At 33.9% G+C, this 17,529-nt stretch overlaps 3 protein-coding genes across 3 annotated transcripts; 1 reads left to right on the top strand and 2 right to left on the bottom strand.

The window, feature by feature from the left end:
- The first annotated feature begins 5,433 nt into the window (after positions 1-5,433).
- Positions 5,434-8,233, top strand: LOC124822586 (SPX domain-containing protein 1-like). The gene is made up of 3 exons (XM_047294605.2): positions 5,434-5,987; positions 6,506-6,632; positions 7,505-8,233. The coding sequence occupies exons 1-3, from the start codon at positions 5,706-5,708 to the stop codon at positions 7,951-7,953; spliced, it is 858 nt and encodes a 285-aa protein (XP_047150561.2). The 5' UTR covers positions 5,434-5,705; the 3' UTR covers positions 7,954-8,233.
- Positions 8,234-8,943: 710 nt separating this feature from the next.
- LOC124822584 (G-type lectin S-receptor-like serine/threonine-protein kinase LECRK1) lies at positions 8,944-11,742 on the bottom strand. The gene has a single exon (XM_047294604.2). The coding sequence runs from the start codon at positions 11,575-11,577 to the stop codon at positions 9,166-9,168; it is 2,412 nt and encodes an 803-aa protein (XP_047150560.1). The 5' UTR covers positions 11,578-11,742; the 3' UTR covers positions 8,944-9,165.
- Positions 11,743-12,288: 546 nt separating this feature from the next.
- On the bottom strand, positions 12,289-15,002 carry LOC124822587 (G-type lectin S-receptor-like serine/threonine-protein kinase LECRK1). Its single transcript, XM_047294606.2, has one exon. It carries the CDS (start codon positions 14,751-14,753, stop codon positions 12,387-12,389), a length of 2,367 nt encoding a protein of 788 aa, XP_047150562.2. The 5' UTR covers positions 14,754-15,002; the 3' UTR covers positions 12,289-12,386.
- Positions 15,003-17,529: the final 2,527 nt, after the last annotated feature.

Here is a 17,529-nt window from a genome sequence, read left to right as displayed (position 1 = left end):
TATTTCTAGAAAATAATTTTAATTTACTATTTTTTTTCTTTATACAGGACTATTTCATTTCACATACTAATATACTGTGAGAGCATTTTTTTTTTGGCTTATTGTAGTCATATTTGATGGAACTGTTCTTATATTTATTATTGGATTCATCTATTCTTTTAACTGGATGTCTAAGTTTTTAACGTTATGATTATGTATTGATAAATATGTAACTGTTGACATCCCAAATATATAATAACCACAATTATATAACTTAGGTGTCTACATTTCAATAAAGAGAACAGTCATAATAGAATAGTAGTTCAGTAACTGATATTACAGTCATCCACAAAAGGACATAATTTAAAACTTAAACAGTTTAGAGTACTTCAAAATAACACCAACTTAAATTTAGAAATCCTAAAAATACTATACTGCATCATCGTCATCCTCCAACTCTTGCTCCCAAGGAACCTCCTCAATAACATCTACTCTCATCCAAGTGGATGATCATCGCAAAGGAAAACATACATAAGCAGCACACAACAAAGAAACAAGGGTGAGCTAGTGTTTAGTTACATATAAAGAACAATCAAGGCATACCACTTTAAACCATGACTCACACGACTCATCCGGATTGGTATAACTGTCGAACTATTGATCGTCTTTGCACTTGCGTAGTTCAGCTGACACTCCCCAACACTATGCAAGGTAAATCCCCCATCTGTCTATGTCTAAACTCTAAGACTATAGACGAGAACCTCCCTCTACTCTCACCACTTACATTGCTCTCCTTTATTTGAGCATGAACAATGCTTCGAGTGTAGGAATAGACATACCAGTTCAAAGCTCCATACAGTTATACAGAACAACCACAACACCCCACACATCACTTTCAATCATCTCACCCTGAGATGTCCACTTCATACTTAATTACATCATTGTAGTTCACATTCATATGCTTTACAACCACTCAACAACACCATACATATATCCTGGCAGTCAAACAACATCAATCAATCCAAACAGAAGAAGAAAAATGAGTGAGATCCCCTCCATGCACTAGTTTACGTTCATATATATATATATGTATATATATACATATATATACATATATATATATATATATATATACATATATATATACATATATATATATATATACATATATATATATATACATATATATATGTATATATATACATATATGTATATATGTACACATATATATATATATGTGTATATATGTACACATATATATATATATATATATATATATATGTATATGTACATATATATATATGTATATGTATACATATATATATATGTGTATATATATATATATATATGTGTGTACATATACACATATATATATATATGTACACATATATACATATATATATATATATGTATATGTATACATATATATATATATATATATATATATATATATATATATATATATATATTATGGTTCTTATTTGGTAAATTACTTGTCTAATTTTCATCATAGTAGAGATCTTACTTTCTCCCAATTGGTCACCGGAGAGGGTTCAGATGTCTGAACGCATCAGACTCACCTTCGGCGCTAGCACATATGACTAGTCACAACGTACTGGACCAGGCCAGGATTGCTCTATGATCAGGGATGTGCCAACTCAGGTTTTTAAGTCCCTTCTATCCTACCAATAAAGAAAGGCTTTTAACAAGTTATGATTTAATTATCTAAGTTATTACAATTGTCCTACACTGTTCTAGACATCAAATACCCAATTATATATATCACCATTCCCCTTACAGTAACCTTAAACAGTACCTCCCCATATATATGCTATCACAGAGCCCTTACTTCCAAACCCTCCAACTAGAAAAATTTCAACCAAAACAGATTAATTTCAACATAGACAGTTACAAACATAATTGCCACATGTACCAGTTCAACTCCAAAGCATAAATTATTTAAGCACAATTCCACCGTCTTAGTTATAATTATCCAATAAAAATTAGCATCGTAGAACAACTTCACAAGAACACACCAGTTCAACATTCAACCTGCATATATTTGTATAAAATAAATTCATACAAAAATAATTAGCTCCCCTTACCTGGAAAACTTCACAGTTTACTTGACAGGATGATCTAAACAGTATTCCTCACAGCAAAATTCAAAGACACCCATAAATCACCCAATGGTGATAGAATTAGCTTTATAGGCTAGAAATTACCACAAATTTGAAGTAGAACACTTATAGTGGCATGCATTCAATAAAATAGCAATGCACTAGGTGGAAAGTGACTTACCGGTTGGAACAAGAACCCGTTCGGTTCGTTATGGAGCCCTTGACGCGGTGAACGTTTGAGCATCACCTATTCAAAAATTGAACGGTTCAACTGGGTGATATTTTAGAGAGAAGGCAGAGCAATATTTAGAAGATGAGTTTTTAGAGAGAGAAGAAAAAAGTTGGCAGAGTGAAAAACTGGAGAAAAACTCCTGCTAAGGTGGACCTGGCTGTCCCATATAAGGTCCAAAGCCCCTTTATTAATTTTACAGGCCCTTACATAACTAAATTGTATTACATTAATGAATATAAATTTTATTTTATTATGTTGTTTTTGAAATATTGAATAAAATTTAAAATTTATTTTTGTAATAAAAGTTATAATTTATCAAATATTTATGTAATGAGATTAATACGTTGTGTTATTCATTATAAAGTTTTTCTTTATTTCATATTCAATATTCTCTGTATAAGGAATACACAAGAAATTTTACTCAATTTAAAAATATGACCAAAATATAGTATATTATGATATTTATTGATCAAGATCATACCCAACAATTTTGGTTAAATGTTGCTCGTCAACTTATTACTATTATTGTAAACAACATAATACCTAATCCTCATGAAAATAACATGTTACTATTATATGTAAACAACAAGTACTTAGTTAAAATCCCTAATCCTCGTGAAAATAACATTATATTGAATTTGATGATAGATTGAATTTTTTAAAACTCATTCTAAATTGAATTCAAACCAACAAAATAAATTAGATTTAAAACTGAATTACATTTTAACTAGATCATATTGATTTAAAATTTTCAATCTAATTTAAATTTTATTAAATTTATATTAAATTCACTTGTCCAATTATATTAAATCTAATATGAGTTGACATGGTTTTTAATCGATGATGTATTGGTTGAAAACATACTCAACTTGACTTAGATCAATTTGATCAAAACTATTAATCTCCTGTGAACTTGACATAAACTAGATTGATCTGACTTGGTTTGATTTGGACTCAGGCTAACTAGACTCAAACAAGGCATAAGCCAACTTGGTTTGGCCTTTGTCTAGGCAACTCAACTTTTCCTAGGCTTGAGCTAATTTAACTCAACTTGCGCTTTACTTGGCATAGTTATGATCAGGAGGGCTTGACATATGGTTGATGAACTATGCTCAATCCAATCTTGATTGAATTATGAATGACTAAGGTATAAATAAACTTGGCTCAATTTGAGTATGGATTAACTCGGCTTGACTTGTGCTAGATCAACTTCGTTCAACTTGGGTTTGACTTGGATAGATGGACCTTGGCTCTAATAGACTGACCTTAAATTCAACCTAGACCTATTTGTGTTAGACTTGGGCTCAATTTGACTTAAATTGTTTTGGATAGGGGTTAACTCGCCTTAATATAAGTAGGGGCCTACTCCCTTTAACCTAGGATTGGATGAATCACATCAACCTAAATTGGGATCGACTCAACTTGACTTGGGCCTAAGCTTACTCGCTTTGGCTTGGACCTAACTCAAGTTGGTCTTAATTGGGATGTGCCCGACCTGTTCTTGATCGTCTAACTTGGTCTTGAAGGGGCGATACTTGACTTGGTCTTAATGGGTGACACTTAAGCTAACTCTAGCCTAACTTGATTAAATATGGGTTGATTTTGAATCAAATGAACTTTGACCCACCTTGGTCCAACTAAATGTAGACTTGTCCCAACTTGACTCAATTTGGACTCAAGTCAATTTGACTTAACTCGAGTCTTGGTTACCATATATTATCTCACACACTTATACTAATTAGGGATAACAAAAAAATCTATGCCCGCAAATATCTGCAGATAAAATAAGTGACAAGTAGTTGGTACCTGCAGGTATTTAGTACATGTGAGTTGCGAGTAGTGAGTATTTTAATACCTACTTATAAAAGGGTCGGATGCACATATTATATTATCCAAGTCACGGATACGTAAAAAATAAAAAAAAATAATTTAATTTATATTTAACTTAATTTAAAATAAAATTAATTTATATTTTATTAGGTTAAATTTAATTAAAATTAAATTTTAATTTATATTTTATATTAAATTTTATGTATTTTTTGTAATTTATTTAAATTTTATTTTAAAAATATAAAATATATATTTTATAATATTTGCGATTATCTATGAGTTACAGATTAAGTTTTTTTAGCGAGTTAGATTGGGAGTAAATATTATCTTATCCGATTGATCTGTTGTGATTTTTAATACATGAATTACATGTCAGAAATTAAAAGGTTAAAAAGACTTGAAAATTAAAGAAAATAAAAGACTTACGTCCTTACTTTTGTTTAACCGAGTTAAGTTTGTTTTAGGTGAGTTATGGTTAAAAAAAAAATTAACAAAAGGTATGTGAAGTAATTCTAGAAATAACATAAGGAAAAGTTAGAAAATATATGTCTAAAGAAAAGTGATAAATATTAGAAATTAAAAGTAAAAATTATTTTAATTTTTCTATAAAAATGACTATTTTAAATTTAGTAGTCCTCTTTTAACGTGCTACGACTCCTTCATAACCAGAAGCCAAAGTGAATTTTGTTTTCTGTCGTAATTCTTTTTGTCAAGAAACTTATTACTTTTCATTTACTTAATAGTTCTTTCTTCATTACCTTTTTTTTCCTTTACAAAAATCTGTATCTATTTTACTGATGCTTCGGTCGTCTTTCAACAAGAAAATTACTTTTTCGATAGTTTAACGATTTATTTGAGCAATAATATATTTTTAAGTACTGTAACTACAAATTGTGGAAATATTTAAAGGAAAATGATACTTGAACAACCATTTTTGACAACATTTAGACACGCGCACACGTGTCAAAATCTGAGTGGTCCATTTTCATTTAATTTTTCCAACTGGACCATTCAGATTTTGACACGTGTGCGCGTGTCTAAATGTTGTCAAAAATAGTTGTTCAAGTGTCATTTTCCATATTTAAATTGAATGTATATTTTAATGATTACAAAATCCAGTGTATTTTAATGATTACAAACTGCAAAGAGGTCGAGGGCAGAAGATTACAATTACATGAATATAAGTGGAGTTAATCTAACTTTGAGTTTTTGAAAAAGAAAGAAAATCCAAATGCAGAGGTTGGTAGGTAGCAGAGGGCGACAACACATGACAAAAATCACTCCTCTCTCCTTCCTTCCCATACACCGAACAAGCTGCACAGTACACTACAGTACAACGTAGAAGTAGTGTGGTAAGTTTGAAGAGAAAGAAAGGAATAAAACCCCAAATATACTGTTTTTACGGATATTCCAACAATACCCTCGAATATTCCTCCCTCCAACCGTTATATCTATCACCGCTTCGTCCTCTATTTCCTCTCCTCGCTTCCTTTCTCCTTACCAAAATTAAATTCCTCTTTCCAACGTTTTCCTAACAGAAAGCCATGAAATTCGGAAAGAGTCTCAGCAGCCAGATCGAGAAAACCCTGCCGGAGTGGCGCGACAAGTTCCTCTCCTACAAGGAGCTTAAGAAGAAGCTTAAACAATTTGACCCTCCTGCTGCCGCCGATGACCGCCCCGGAAAACGCCACAAGTCTGATTCTGCAGCCACTTCCGCCGACATGTCCAAGGAGGAGTCCGACTTCCGCAACTTGCTCGAGAGTGAACTCGACAAATTCAACACCTTCTTCGTTGAGAAGGAGGAAGAGTACATTATCAGACTCAAGGTACTCTCCTTGATTCCTCTCTTTCCGTCTCCTCTCCTCTTTGGCTGTTGCGTGGAAGATCTGTTTCTTTTTTGGATTTCTTAGTTTTTTTTTCTATTCAATGCTAAATAGCTAAATACTAAACTTCCAGGATTTTTTTTTTTGCTTTTTAGTTTTTGCCTGGAGGAGTTTGACATTATTATTGGCTTTGGAACAAATTTTGATATTTTTCTCGGAATTCTGTTAGCATTTGGTTTTGTCATTATGGAGTTTAATATTAATTAGTGAAGAAACTTGTAGATTCACAAGCTGTGAACATGGATGGATGACGTTGAGATTAAAAGAAATTAGGGGTTTTGATTAGGCAATATGGTGAAGATTCTTATTGCAGTTTGGCAATGCTAATTTGTCTTGTTTTTCTTCTGCACCATATTCTGTATGACCTTTTAATTTTTATTTGGGCTGGTGCACGGTGATTTATATGATAAAACAGTTAGATAACCGGAAGCTCTAATGTTTGTTATCGTTGAAATATACAGGAGTTACAAGATAGGGTGGTCAAAGTTAAGGATTTTAGTGAAGAGATGATGAAAATCCGCAAGGAAATTGTGGATTTCCATGGAGAGATGGTCTTGCTGGAAAACTACAGTGCCCTGAACTATACAGGTACTTTTAACTTTCATATGTATTGTTATATTTGCTTATTTTTCTTTATTGTTATTGAAATCTGGATTCTTTACATTTTAAAACTTTGCCCAAGTTCTTCGTAGCGTTACGGAACTTCTAAGTACTGTGTGAAAAATCAAGTAATAAGACGGAATAGGATTCATTTCCAATACAAGTTGTCCATTGCTCCGAAAATAGTTATTTTTAGACTTATAGGCACTTATATAAGTACAAAGGATGGGATGGAATATGATTCGTTTCCCATACATATTGTCCATTGCTCCTCAAAATTCCTTGGCCAAGTTGGTAGGACAAAGCATATGTTTTTTCTTGGAATAAATAATCTACTTTGAACATGTTCATGTTTCTGAAATTGGACATCTGGCCCTTTTATTTTGTAACCCTATGATCAGGCTTACTATTCTTCTATCTACTTTGTAAGCAAGCCAATTCAAGAATAGTGTGTCATGTTTTAATTAAATATGATGCTGATTTAATAAATATTCCCGTTGCAAAGTACGCAAAGGTCACATCATCTTAAAGCATAAACGATCAGGGAGTTTCACTCTTTTTTTTCTTGCCACTCGAGAGTGATTCTGATTTGAAAATGCCAAAAAGGCACATGGAATATGAACAATATGTGGTTTTCAGACAGATTTTCTGTGATAATTGTATCTTTACTCTGCATTTTTTAGCTGGAAACCAGTGTCAGCTTTAGATCTAACTAGCTCTAAAGATATGCGCTTCTATGATCAGCCCGCAGTTCGTTATCTTAGCATAAATTGAAGAATGTGATACTTATGATATTTGTTTCTTTAAATCAATTGTTCCATTCGAGGTATCTAATAATTGCCTCAATTTTCATTCCACAGGGTTAGTGAAAATACTGAAGAAGTATGACAAGAGAACTGGTGCTCTCATCCGCTTGCCCTTCATTCAGAAGGTCTTGCAACAACCTTTCTTTACCACTGACTTGCTCTACAAGCTTGTAAAGGAGTGTGAAACAATGTTGGACCGTCTTTTCCCTGAGAATGATCCTCCTCCAGTTTCTGGTGAGACAACGCCCCAAGCTGAAGGTTGTGATCCTTCAACTTCAACCACTACCAAGAGTGATGGTGGTTTGCTGATTCCCAAGGAATTAGCTGAGATCGAGTACATGGAGAGCCTATATATGAAGAGTACAGTATCAGCTTTGCATGTTTTGCAGGAAATTAGAAGTGGAAGCTCAACTGTTAGCATGTTTTCATTGCCACCGTTGAAGATAAGTGGTTCAGAAGAAACATGGAAGAAAATTCCGGTTCTTGAACAAGCAGCCAAGTAACCTGCTGGGTTACGTTAACAAACTAGTGGGATGACTATTTTCTGATCACTTTTTTTTTCCTTTTAAATCGGATGCCTCTGTTATGCTGCCTTAGAACTAACACGGATGTAAGATGCTAAATGTAAAGATGGAATTAATTTTATAGAATTATAGGTTCCATATAATAAAACCTCTGGAATTTAAAGAAGTTATGTTTTGACATTTTGCTGACATTCGTATTCTGTAGTAATGTAATTATACATTCCGTATCTGGTTTATATAAGGATGCATTTGGAGATCAGATTTACTAAAACCCTGTATTCACCTCTATTTTTTCTACTTGGCAATAGTAGATGACGCTCTAAGCTGCAATCAGAAATTGGCGTTATAGAAAAACTTAATGGTGCTAATGGTATAGGATTAATGGTAATTTCATGCAATCGTGAATCATTGAGCGTGTTTTAAATTTACGTCGAAAATTGAAAAAGACAAATAAGCAAATTAAGTTACTTCGACGTCTACTGTGCTAAATGCGAATTCACGTAGAGGTGAATATCTACGTTAAAAAACGTGTAGACGTTTAGAATCTCCCGTTTACACACTCAAACAGAACAACTCTCTAGTCTCTATTCAGAATCCATGAATAGAACATCTCTTTGATAACGATAGTCTAGTCTGGTTCTTAAAACACGGATTTTTTTCATTAGTGGTTCGGGGATATGATAGTTTAATGGTTTATTTGACAGTACAAAATACTTAATGGGATACACGGTATAACCGTCGTGTTTGTGTTATGGGGTTCAGCTGTAGGAGAAGGGTGTATGGTATAACTTCAATGAGAAGAAACTATAAACATAAAGACTTAAAAGAAAGTTATATAAAGGGTCAAAATCGTGTAATGAAACATCCTTTTTTTTAAAGCCGTGATTTAAAAATAAAATTACATTAAGATGAAAATTTTCCTCCAAAACTACTGTCTCATAAAGAAAAATTAAAGATAAACCCACTACATAATCAAACATTTCTTTATTGGACAAAAGCATCAAACAAACCTATATATTTGCTGCTTGAACAGAAATTAACATGGGAAATTACTAGTTCAGCTTCTGTCTTGCTACCTTAACAGCACCATAAAATAAGCCTAACAAGACAACCGCACGTAACAGAAGACAAACAAATAAACTGAAAAGCATATGATCCATGAACACTGCGACATTTCTTAACAGAGAAAATTCAAGTAGAATTGGAAGCGGGACAAGGAGGAATTGCTATGTCGGTGACCCCTTCTAACATCAATACGACGCTCTTCATTGTTGGGCGAAGAAAAGGTTCATCTTGGATACACCAAAGTGCCACTTTAACCATATTTTCCACGGCAGTTTTGTCATCCACCACTTCCCAAGGAAAAAGCTTATTGAGTTTTCCTGCAACAAAACAGTTATAAGCCCAGGAGCAGAGACTAACCGCCTCAGGTTCAGGGACACGAACTTCGATGTTTCTTCTGCAACATAAAATTTCCAACAGCATTATTCCGTAGCTATAAACATCAGTCTTGACAGATATTGGGACATTCTTGTTCCATTCAGGGGCCAAGTACCCTCTTGTTCCTCTGGCCCCTGTCATGGTTCTGGTTTGATCGGGCATGAGAAGTTTTGCAAGCCCAAAATCGGATATTTTGGCAGTCCAGAACTCATCCACCAAGATGTTTTGAGGCTTTATGTCACAATGAATGATTGGTGCCTCACACTCTTCATGGAGATACATTATCCCTCTAGCAATCTCCACCGCTATTCTTACTCTCTCATCCCACTCTGGACGTCTCTGACTTTCACCCACGAAGATAAGGTTTCCAAGGGAGCCATTGGACATGTATTCATACACCAGAAGCCTTTTAGAACCCTCTGCACAGAACCCCAACAAACGAACTAGATTCCTGTGACGGGTTTTTCCAATGGCTCTCATTTCTGCTTGGAATTCCTTTTCTCCTTCTTCCACTAACTTCTCCAGTCTCTTCACTGCAATCAACCTCTTACCTTTGTCCAACGCCCCCCTGTAAACTGCTCCAAAAGACCCTTTTCCCAGTTCTATCTTGAAATTATTTGTTGCTCTTTTGAGTTCGCTGTATGAAAACCTTCTCAAAGTCACCTCTTCATTCAGACCCAAGTTCCCAGTTTCCATCAATCTTTTATACTTCAAAATCCGAATCTTGTACGTGTAGTGGCTGGATATGACAATGGTTGAACATAAAAGCAGCGAAAATACGGATGTAATGATAATAATATGCACCGTTGCTTTATTACTTGTTGCCTTGATTGGTGGTGGTTCAGGAACAGGCACAGGATAATCGTTTTCCGTCCGATTGCTGAGGCTGTCTCCCACTTTCCACAGTAACACTGAGGTTCTGTAATCGCTTAATTGCCGTCTGAGATATCTCAAAGGCAGCCTTTGTTTCATGCAGCTTACACCGTCGTAAAATGCAGCCTCACAATTGCAATCAGCCAAGCAAGCAGCGGAGCATTCTTCTTGTGACATTTCAGCCTTTAAATAAGGAAAATCCACCCACACAATATTCTCCTCCGACTTCATCTCATACGAGGTTGCGCTGTCTTTCTTCCCCCAACAATCTTCTTTCAGAAAGCTCCTTTTGCAGCCCAGAGTGGAGTCGTTTGGATGTATGGAGATAAAACCCGAAAGACAAGAGCATAATGGTTGAGCGTCATCTAATGTGCAGTAGCTGTTGAATCCACAAAAACCTTTTACTGAACACATGCTTTTAACATCCGGCCATTTTGCCAAATTTTGGGTACTGCCATTCTTAAAATGCGCATACAGATGAAATATCCCATCATAATTCAGGGTTGCACGATAGATGATCCGGTTTCCATCGTTAGCTAAAGATGAATTATTGATTACACTTAGAATCACCTTAGTCCTCCCATGACTGCTTTCATTCAGAATCCGCAGAGTACCATTTTCGACGAGAGGGTACTGATATTGCTCACGGAGATTCAAAGCAAAACTAGTATCAGAGGCCCAGTAAGCATCATTTCCTGTGTCACTTGTGTCCACTGGATACAAAACAAGATTTCCGTCATCCTGCATCTTGAGACGAAACCGTCCACTGGAATGGTTGTTCTGTGATGAATTGCACACCAGTTGATGTCCGTTTGGAAGAGATTGACCACCTAACAAAGTATCTGTTGGGTAATCGAAACTCTGCCATATGATGTCGTTTTTACTGTTGTGGAGCACAAAGTTTCCAGAATCGAGCACGGAGGCAGAGGCAGCTTTTGCACTGAAATTAGCTGCAATAACCTTCTCTTCACGTTGGTTGTCTGTTAGTACGAGTTTACCGTCCATGTTTAGTTGTAGCTTTGCACCTGAGGTTACCGGAGGATCGTTCCGTTGTGCAGTCCATACCACTGTCTTGTTCTCCCCGCTAACCAGCCAAATTGCAACGACAAAGTCACCACCTTGTTCTAGTGGATAAAAACCAAATGCAAATTGAGCAGAAGGAGAAAGCCAGAAAGAAGTAGTAGTACTCTGTGCAGTAAGTGTTGCTCCGAGTGGTATCTGATACGTTTCAACTCTTGTCCCCACAGACATGAGCAACAGGCAAGTTATTATCACGGCAATGATGTCCATTAGAATTTGATGATTTCAGTCTGAGAAACCAGAAGCAATATCGCTATTTTCTATTTCACTGCATTTGCCTGGTTCAAATTTAAGCAAATTGGTCTCCCAAGACTTGCTTTTCTCGGTCATTTTATCAAATCAATGTCGGCCTGTCCCTACCAAAAACAAATAACATCTTAAGAGAATGAACACTCCAGGACTTCTTATGGTCAAGTCTTTCGGTGACCAAGTAAACAAAAGAACAAAATACTGAAGAAAAAAAAAATTCTCTATTTCCTAATAAGTTATGACGATAATGGTCAAGACCATGTGAGAGACGAGGTGAATTTGTGCCATAGTTTTTCTATCGTATATAAAATTGTACGAGTGTTAATTATAATCTCTCTCAATTAACTTTTAATTGACTACGTAATTTTGATTACTTGAAAAAAAAAATTAATTTTTGTAGAGATATTTTTGTTTTACCAACCAAAGCTTGAAATTTTGCCGCTTTCGAAACTTCATAGTTTAAATATATTTATTTATATAACTTTTGATTCTTACAAGTTTAAAAGTTAACTCGCTAAAACTAAGGTGTGATGTTATAATTCATTTATAAACTTCTATTCATGATTGCATTTAAATAAATATAGTGATGAAGTCTCTCATAAAACCTATTCAGACCCACTACGAAAATGAAGGTCTTTTATTTCATGAACTCTGAAGGTGGCAACTGGCGAGTAGAGAAGCGGGTTTTGATATAATTGAACCACAAAGAAGAACTCAAGATGAAAATGAAACTACAGTAATACAGTAATACAAGATGTTCCTAGAAATATTTAATGAAGAGGGTGGGCTGGAGAGGGAGGAATTGGAATATCTTTCAATCCTTCCAACATCAAGATTACATTCTTTATCAAGGGACGAACAGAAGGAGTGTCTTGCACACACCACAACCCCACCTTCACCATTCTTTCCATTATCTTCCACTCAACACTTTCATCCTCCTTAACAAGCCTGTTTAATTGCCCTTCTGCAAAACATTTATATACCCAGCTTGAAAGAACTATCTCCTCTTCTGAGGAAACATTCATTTCTATGCTGCGTCTTCGGCACACGATCTCCAGAAGCACCATCCCAAAACTGTAAATGTCAAATTTTACCGATACCGGTGCTTCCTTCTGCCATTCAGGTGCCAAGTACTTGCTTGTCCCATCATCCTCTTTTCTCATTCTTGAATGCTCAGACTTCTGTAGTCTTGCAAATCCAAAATCAGAGATCTTTGCAGTCCACGCTTCATCCATTAGTATATTTCGAGGATTTATATTGCAATGGATGATGCGGACCTCACACTCGTCGTGTAGGTAAAGGATTCCTCTAGCAACATCCAATGCGATTTTTAGTCTGTCTCTCCAGGATATTTGTTTCTCATCATTGAAGAGAAGACTTCCCAGAGACCCGTTTCTTACGTATTCGTAAACAAGGAGACTCCTAGCTCCATCGATGCAAAAACCAATGAGCTTAACCAAATTCCTGTGATGTGTTCGAGAAATAGAAGTAATCTCATTCCGGAATTCCCTCTCCCAGTCACTGGCAGCAACTCTCTCCAATCTCTTGACAGCGATACTTTGGCTGTCGTCACCTGTTTCGCCTCTGTAAACCGCTCCAAATGATCCTCTCCCTATCTCTTCCGTGAAGCTTCCAGTGGATTTGACAAGTTCATCGAAAGAAAACGAACGCAGAGAACATTCTCCAGTAAATCCCAGGTTCTCACTTGCAGACAACGTTGTATATTTATGCACCTTCCGCTTGTAAGTGAAGAAAATGGACACGGAAAATATCAAAGATAAGAATGAAATGGAACCCAAAGTAAAGGCCAGAACCATTATCAGCCTGTTCTTGTTATCCGTAACCACCTTGGATTTAGGCTTCGGAAAGAAGTTGCTTGGAATTGGATTTTGGACGATTCCTGAAGCATTCTTGAAGAGTGCAACGACGGATATGTTCTGAAGCCATCTGCCATATGTTAGCGGGAGTCCGTATTTTTCGCAGTTGCCATTCGAATATAACACTGCCACGCAATCGCAATCATCCAGCAAAGACTTTTCGCACTCTTTCTCCTTCATCGGTACGACAGAATATGGAGTTTCTAACCAAGACACATGTTCCAACTGAGTAATATTATACAAAATCATTTGGTTTCGGGCTTCACTGCTTCGGCAACCATCTAGTGCATAGGCCAGTATGCAGTCCCGAGACGCGTTACCACTGCTGTTGGAGGGGACGAAACCAGGCAAACACTCACACACCGCATCGCCTGTTGCGTTTGAGCAATAACTGTTAAACCCACAAAACCCCTTGATTTGACATTTCCCAATCGAGGTATTCCACAGTACTCGGACATTTGTAGAGCCACTGCTGTCCTCAAATTGGTGCTCATACAGTATAAAGTTCCCGTCTGCAACAAGTGTTGCTCGGTAGATTGAACTTGTGTTGTGTGATTTGTTTCCAGGGCTAAAATTTTCGTTCAAACACGAAATCCCAATGCAAAGAGAGCCTGTGGCATCAAGCCCGAGATCTGGGTTCACAAAAGTGTTTGAAGCCCAGTAAGCATCAGAGCCAGATGCTCCGCTGTTCTTTGGATAAGCAACGAGGTTTCCATCAAATTGCATGACCATAAAGAAAGCTCCACTCGAGTAGTCTTTTTCGGACACACTGGAAACCAGTCGGTCGCCTGCAGTTAAATTCTGACCTCCTAGTAAGGTGTCAGTTGGATGATCAAAGCTTTGCCAAACAATAGTGCTGTCATTGCTATAGAGCACAAAGTTGCCAGAATCAAGCATAGATGCTGAAGTTGTATTAACAGTTGAAATGAGAGCAAGACTTTCTCTCTCACTTGGGAAAAGCCGCAGACCGGTGGTGGTGATGTTCAACGTTGAATTTGAGGGGAGTGGGCGGCTGTCACGGTTAGAAGTCCACACAACAGTTTTTTGGGGTGGACTATCACCACCAAGCAGCCATATACCCACAGCAAAGCCATTACCTTGAGGGTAAAAGCCAAAAGCAAAGTGGCCAGAAGGTGATACCCATGAACTATTATTCCCAAATTCAGTAGCACAGAGCGTAGACCCTGGCTTTATGATGCTCTCACCTTTTTTTGCAAATAACATGCATAGCAGTGAGAATACAACGGTTACGAAGGCCATAGGATTCGGAAACTCAAACAAAACTCTTCTAGCTTATCAAACTGAAACAAAGCATTATTACAGGGATTACTTAACAATTCTCCGTTGATTTCAGAAGTTGACCGACTTTTATTACGGTCCCCCACCAAAGACGTTCGGAAGCAATGAAATTCATCTTTCCAGAGGAAGTTGTCCACTTGCTTCCAATGTGGAGAAGAAATAAAGTTGATGGAAATTGACGGATTTTAGCCGGTTCTGAGAGTGGAATGTCTGAAGTAGTTTACACGTTCAAATTCATTTTTCCACACAATCATGGTTGGGAGAGTAACACACACTGCAATAAAGTAAATTAAGGTTTTCAAATTTTTATCTCATTTGTTGATTTCACATCAAACAATCAAACACATACTCTCACTAAATATTTACATTTGAAGTAATATAATAAGGACAAAGTACTTTCACACCATAATATTTTTTACACCCATTTTATATTATTTTTCACTGTCCTTTACTTTTTCTTTATGATTTATAATTGTGGTTATTTTTAAAGAGAACAAAATAAACTATGTTAAATGCTTTTAGGACATGTATTGATAGGTGATTTCATCCTTGAGATTATTCTAATTTTATTAGTATATATCAAAATCATATAGAAGAAGAAATCTAGTCAGTAAGAATCGATGTATTTAAATTTTGGTGTCAAAAAGAATTGTATCTTACACAATAAAAATTTACCTAAGAGAATCTTAATTCTTTATATATAACTTAATGTGAGCAGAGATAATATAATATATGCAAATTATTTTGGTCTATTTAATAGACTAGACTTTTAAAAATATAGTCAATGTATTAATGAAAAATGTTTAAATTAAAGTATATTATGTGATTGATGGATGTGATGTGAAGAAATAAAGTTTGAAATAATAAATGTATTTTTTTTCCTTTTAAAAATAAGCCAGCTTAGTTGTTTTGTTCGGTTGTCATTTTCATACGTTATAATGGTGTGCTACATGAGACAGAGAATATTGTAAATGAGAGGACTCATCCGTGAGAGACTCAAAGCTAATGAGAGTGTGTAAATAATTATATACATACATTTAATTCCTCATATTAAGATGAAACACTATATTTGAAAAATTTATATGAAGAGCACTGTAAACATATTAATTGTATACATAATTTTCTTACTGTGTGAAATGAGATATTAAGTGAAAGGTTAAATATAATGCACAATTTTTTTTTATACTTTACATAATCAATGCTTTATTAAAAAAATAAAGTGAATAATATTTCATTAATTACCTTATAGCTAATCTCTTTGACTACGTAGCTAAAAATATTCTACATTGATATTACCCTCTCTTGAAGCATGTTCAATAAAAATTGGTTACAATATTTAATTATAAGTAAAAATATTATTTTTAGATCACAGATAACTATCAATATTTTTAAACATTTTTAATATATGTAAGATTCGTATTAAAATTATATTTTAATTCATAAACAATATTTGTAAATGTGTCTTACTCAAGTGGCTAGAAATAAAATTGGTTTGTTTGTACAATTTGAGTATATTTAAGAGTTTGATTTTATTTTTCTTTCCTTTGATTATTATCATAAAAAACATTTATAAGTAGAAGGTAACATGATTCTTCAACCTTCATGTCCTTCCATTTTTTTTTTCAATCTTTCTCTCTCTTCTGTTTTTGCTTGTCCTGGCTTGTTCCTTTAGTTCTTTTTAAGTTATATGGTTGGAAGACATGAAAAGTTTATAGATCTTTCTTCTTTCTGTAAAACACCTTCCCATTATGCAATTTAAACCATGAAATTCATCTTCAGTTCTGTTCTGCACATAGTATGAACTTAAGAAAACTCAAACTGGGAATGCATCTTTTACTTTCTTGACAAATGGGCCAAAACCTTATCAAAACTAAGAAAGAGTCAAACTCTTACATAACTGACACCAAGTATGTAATATAAAAGTGTTTCATCCTACATCTTCAATATCTTATTTTACATTTTTAAAAATTTTATTTTTAATCTTCTAACATTTGCACCTTCAATTCTTCTAAAAATTTTATTTTTCAATAAATATATTTTTATTTTCTTCTCTCTTGTTAAAAACACTTTAATAAATATTATTTTATTTTTTTCTCTTTCTTATTAAAATCATTCTACACCACCTTAATAATAATATAATTTAATTTAAAGTTTAAATATTATTTAATATAATTTTGTATTTTAATAATTATTAAAATATAATTTATATTATAATAATAGTTATATTAAAAAAATAAAAATAATAATAAAAATAAAAAATAAAAAAATAAAATAATAATATAAAATCTGATTCGATATATTAATATATATTAAAGTATATTAAAATATTAAAATAAATTAAACAACTATTAAATTTTAAATAGAAACAAAAATTTTAAATATGCTAACAGTTTTTTTTATTTAAAATTTAATAAATATTTAATTTAATTGAAAATTATAATATTATTTATTATATTTTTATATTTTAATAATTATTAAAATATAATATATATTTTTATAACAGTTATATTAAAATTACTAAAAATAAAAAAATAATAATAATAATTATAATAAAAATAAAAATAATATTTAAAATCACATTTAATATATTTAAATGTGTTAAAATATATTAAATTAAATTAAATAATTATTAAAATTAAATAAAAAACAAAATTTTAAAAAGATTCTTAACAGGATATCCATATCGATTCATATATTATCGAATTTCTATATTCGATTAACAAATTTTAAATTATTT

Source organism: Vigna umbellata, chromosome 1 (genome assembly GCF_029865625.1).
Source record: "Vigna umbellata cultivar VRB3 chromosome 1, Vumbellata_1.0, whole genome shotgun sequence".
Classification (NCBI taxonomy): domain Eukaryota; kingdom Viridiplantae; phylum Streptophyta; class Magnoliopsida; order Fabales; family Fabaceae; genus Vigna; species Vigna umbellata.
This window is presented reverse-complemented; position numbering and strand designations above follow the sequence as displayed.

Bases quoted from the DNA above. Each gene is read 5' to 3' on its own strand.
- LOC124822586 (XM_047294605.2), top strand. From the start codon at position 5,706: ATGAAATTCGGAAAGAGTCTCAGCAGCCAGATCGAGAAAACCCTGCCG. The intron at 5,988-6,505 runs GTACTCTCCTTG...TGAAATATACAG, and splicing joins AGTACATTATCAGACTCAAG to GAGTTACAAGATAGGGTGGT. The intron at 6,633-7,504 runs GTACTTTTAACT...TTCATTCCACAG, and splicing joins CAGTGCCCTGAACTATACAG to GGTTAGTGAAAATACTGAAG.
- LOC124822584 (XM_047294604.2), bottom strand. From the start codon at position 11,577: ATGGACATCATTGCCGTGATAATAACTTGCCTGTTGCTCATGTCTGTG.
- LOC124822587 (XM_047294606.2), bottom strand. From the start codon at position 14,753: ATGGCCTTCGTAACCGTTGTATTCTCACTGCTATGCATGTTATTTGCA.